We start from the raw sequence: 3,764 nt of genomic DNA, 5'->3' as shown, positions 1-3,764 counted from the left end.
ACCACTCAGTCTCCCACGGATGCTCTTCTGCGCGTGTTTTCCAGGAACACATTTAGGCCTCAGAAGCGTCTTTGAGAGCCTGGAAATGCCGGTTGCGCGTGAAATCCAGTCCAACCTACTCACAGAGTACTAGACCTGGAAACGACGTTTGAAAGAGATGTGCGTTCCGTGTTGACTTAAATTTTGTTCCATTTATGATGACGTATTTGTTTTCAAAGAAAGGAAAAATTGCTTAGCCAAGCTTCTCATGTCCCCATCCCCCTGTTCCTGCCTCGCTCTTTCCCTCGACAAACGTGGGGAGCGCTGGAACGGGAGAGCCAGTGAGCGGTGACCGTGAATACGGTAGCGATGTGATTTGATGCACTGAAACTACTTACATTTCCAATGTTACTTCAGTAAAGGAAACCCACATAAAACGTGTCTGTTCCATCTTAATTGCCAAAAAAGTTTGCCACACCCCCGAACGGTAACTGTTTCCCCCCCAGACACCGAAAGCTCATAAGGAACCACAATGAGAAAGGATCAGGAACCGCTTAAGTTTTATTGAAATGCCTTGATGCCGTTTTTTCTTCTTCCCCGAATTAAGCCGCCGTGGGAGGAGGTGGGTCGCGCCCACCGTTGCCAGGACTCAGGCCGGCAGACGCGGGCCACAGCGCCCCCTCGCCGCCCGCGCGCACGACTCCTGGCCTGCGTCGGCTCCTTCGTCTCCGCCACACGGAGGACTGCGCCGAGCCCGGCGAGCGCCCCGGCCTTCTCGGCCTGCCGCGTTCCCGGGGAGACCCCGAGCCCGAGCCAGAGCCTCCGAGGCCAGCTCGTCCTCGCGCTCGGCCTCGCAGGAAATCCCCATTCGCTGAGACTTGCATGTCCACGTGGACTCGTTCTAAATTCCTTGGCTGCTGGAGGGACAATAAAGAAAAATAGAACAGTGTTAACTTTTTTCCCGTCTCCTAGAGCACACCTGGGAAAGGGGGCAGGGCCCACCATGAACCTGAAACTGCACGTCGCCTGGGTTACTGTGGCCAGGGGTCGCGTTTTCAAAGCAGTTACTCGGTTTCCCCTGCGTGCCTGCTCATTCCCTCCTTCCAGCTCAAATGGCAACTGAAAAACCGCAGAAGCCCAGTGCCCAGCCCTCCCCAGCGACCACACAGGCCTGAGCACCCTCTTCGCCCTTGAGCAAAACATCCCAGGCCCTCCTCTCCCCGAGCTGCGGCCTTGCGGCTCCCGTGGCCCCGAGACCAAGTCCGGGCTGAGTCCGCCACTCTCTCAAGCAGCCTCGCCGGGACCGCTGCGCCAAGACTCCAGGCTGCCAGCATGTTTTCTCGTGATTGATTTTTTTTTTAAAGAAGAAGACCAAGCCAACTTTAACTTAAGGAAAATGATTTTTTTCTTTAGTATCTGAGAGCTTTAAAGCAAAATGGAGTTTATATATTCCAATAACAATGACGAGTGTAAGTTTTTAATGTCCCTGCGTAGGCATTTTAATTTGCTACAGTCACTACCAATAAAAACGGCATGTAGTAAGAGTCGACTGTTTAATAGTGCAAGGTAGACGGTTTTTATTAGTAACAGGCAGCAACGGTATGGAAAATTTAGATTTCAGTGGAGGAGTATAATACACACAGGACGGGAAGAGCCCATCTTCAAACTCCCAACACTGAGCTAAAGAGAGAGGAAGGGCAGGCCGCGTTTCTGGAGATGCACCCTGGGTGAGGGGACCCTCCCGGTCACTGCACGTGTCTGGTTATATATTTAATTGATGTCAGAATCGACTGTATCCAAAGCAGACACTCCAGCTCCAAACTGAGGATGTTTTTGTAATAACTGGCTGTTTTCTCTTCCGTCCCTGGAAGAGGTCAGGCCCGGGGGTGTCAAGGGAGGGGGAGGGAGGATGAGCCCCATATGCTAATGAAACCACAGCGGGAACCGCTCTTTAGAAATGGAAATACTCCAGGCCAGTCCTCCCTGGTGATAAAAATTACACCCGATTTTTTTTCATTTAAACAGATCTGATCGGAAAAGAACCCTAAAAGCTGCCATCTGATCTGCCAGTGTTTGTGTTTGCTATCCAACGTGTGGGCCTCTCATCTACCCCTCTTCTTGGAGGAATTCCCTCCCAGGAAGCGCAAAAATGTCGCAGACTGTCGACGGCTCGCCCAACCCCGCTGCTTCCTCTGTCTGTCTGTTTTTCAACTCTATAGTAATTGAATAAAAGTATCTGCGCTGAGCTGAATTAGGATGTCCTAGGTGGACTCGCAGCATGGTTGAAACCCCCCTGCTGGGTCGCTGCAGGAGCCCCAGCCTGTGGGAGTGGGAAGTCTGTGGGTGGAGGGAGTGGTGGTCGTGGGTGTGTGTGCGTGTGCTGAGATGACCTGGAGAGGATGTGTGCAGGATGGGGGTGTGGTTTGTAAGAAGAGTGGTGGGGGAGCAGTGTGGGCGAAGGGGTGGGTGGGAGAACTAGTAGGGGGCGACTGGCTTGGCTCGGGAGCTCCTGGCGGGAGGGATAACATGCCTGGATCGCGCCTACCGGGAGAGTCGCCCTGCCTGCCGGCTCAGGAGGAGCCACCCTCAAGCCCAGCACTGCAGTTTGCAACTGGTTCCCGTGCACCTGGGGAAAGACAGCCTGATGCCGTGAGTGTTTCTCTTGCACCCTGGACCAGGCTGGTAACCCGAGCTCCGCTGCCTCGGCGCCGCTGCAGCTGCACGACGGGGAGGCCGCCAACATGCCCTGAGTCCTGAGATCACCAAGGCCGCTCCGCAGGCTGCAGGGCCAGCGGGGGTGCAGGAGTCGGCTGCAGGCCTAAACAGAGGCCCGCCCCAGGCCACGGCGCTCTCTCTCCTCCACCGCACCCACCCGAGACGGCTTCTGAGGATAGAGGCACCTGTTGGGTGGGTGCTCCCAATAGGCCAGCACAGACCTGACACTCTTCCATCCCCCTGAGCGCCCCCCATAGGTGATCCTTCGGCGTGGGCAGTCAGACGCCCTCTTCGGCCATCCCCAAGTGGAAAAGGGATGAAGAAGCTGATAGGGAGCGAGTTTTAGGAAGCTGAGGTCCCAGGGACCCTCGCCAACCGCCTCGATTCTGAGCCCCACAAGGCAATCGCCCCCCAACTCCAGCCGCGCGTCACCTGAGCTACGTGCAATGCCACTGCACCGGAGGCGCCAGCCTGAGCTCCTGCCGGTTCCCGAGGTGAAGGGGAGGCTTCAGGTCCTGCCAGAGGCGGTTTGTCGGGTAACAATCATCCCCCCCAGTGTTTTGACAACACAAATCCGAAAGAGGAGTCAACTTAGAAAAACAAAATCAAATAAAACTCTTCAGGGGACGGCGTCTTCTTAGGTGAAGCCCTGGCGGCATAGGGCCCCGGGGGTTGCGCTGCGGATTTGGGGGCGGAAAGCTCACCTCAGGGCCCTCCTGGCAATTCGCAACCAAGGCGCCCCGGATCCAGGTCCATGCTGCGAGGAGCGGGCCGCGAGGGGTAGGTGACCAGACGCGAGGCCACGCGGGGAGCCTCGGGCCGAGAGGCAGAGCAGGTCCGGGACCGTGGAAGTGAGAGCCGCGCGCACTGCCCGGAGGAGGACCTGAGCCGCGGGCGCCACCATCCTGACCTCCCCACTTCCCTGCGACTTCCGGATTGGACACAGGGGCCCGGCCTCCTCGGGGTGCACAGCAGGGGAGACCGTGAGCCCCCCAAGTGGACCTGGCCTGGCCTGACCGCGGGCGGCCTCTGCCTAGTCCGCGAGGGTGGAGAAGGGGGTGGGGGGCGGG

The 3,764-nt window shown here is 57.2% G+C and overlaps 1 protein-coding gene across 3 annotated transcripts; it reads right to left on the bottom strand.

The window, feature by feature from the left end:
* Positions 1–519: 519 nt before the first annotated feature.
* Positions 520–3,726, bottom strand: LOC105510948 (chromosome unknown open reading frame, human C5orf38). Of its 3 annotated transcripts, none has more exons than XM_011940952.1 (4): positions 3,399–3,726; positions 3,136–3,209; positions 2,510–2,605; positions 520–893 (listed from the first exon to the last, which is right to left on the bottom strand). In XM_011940952.1, the coding sequence occupies exons 1-2, from the start codon at positions 3,596–3,598 to the stop codon at positions 3,203–3,205; spliced, it is 207 nt and encodes a 68-aa protein (XP_011796342.1). In that variant the 5' UTR covers positions 3,599–3,726; the 3' UTR covers positions 520–893; positions 2,510–2,605; positions 3,136–3,202. The 3 variants fall into 3 exon arrangements, with proteins under 3 accessions (XP_011796342.1, XP_011796343.1, XP_011796341.1); XM_011940953.1 differs by having other exon boundaries at positions 2,525–2,605; XM_011940951.1 differs by lacking the exons at positions 2,510–2,605; positions 3,136–3,209.
* Between the last annotated feature and the right edge of the window lie 38 nt (positions 3,727–3,764).

This window comes from Colobus angolensis, unplaced genomic scaffold (genome assembly GCF_000951035.1).
Source record: "Colobus angolensis palliatus isolate OR3802 unplaced genomic scaffold, Cang.pa_1.0 Scaffold196, whole genome shotgun sequence".
Classification (NCBI taxonomy): domain Eukaryota; kingdom Metazoa; phylum Chordata; class Mammalia; order Primates; family Cercopithecidae; genus Colobus; species Colobus angolensis.
The sequence above is the reverse complement of the archived record's forward strand: the minus strand, read 5'-3'. Positions and strand labels throughout refer to the sequence as shown.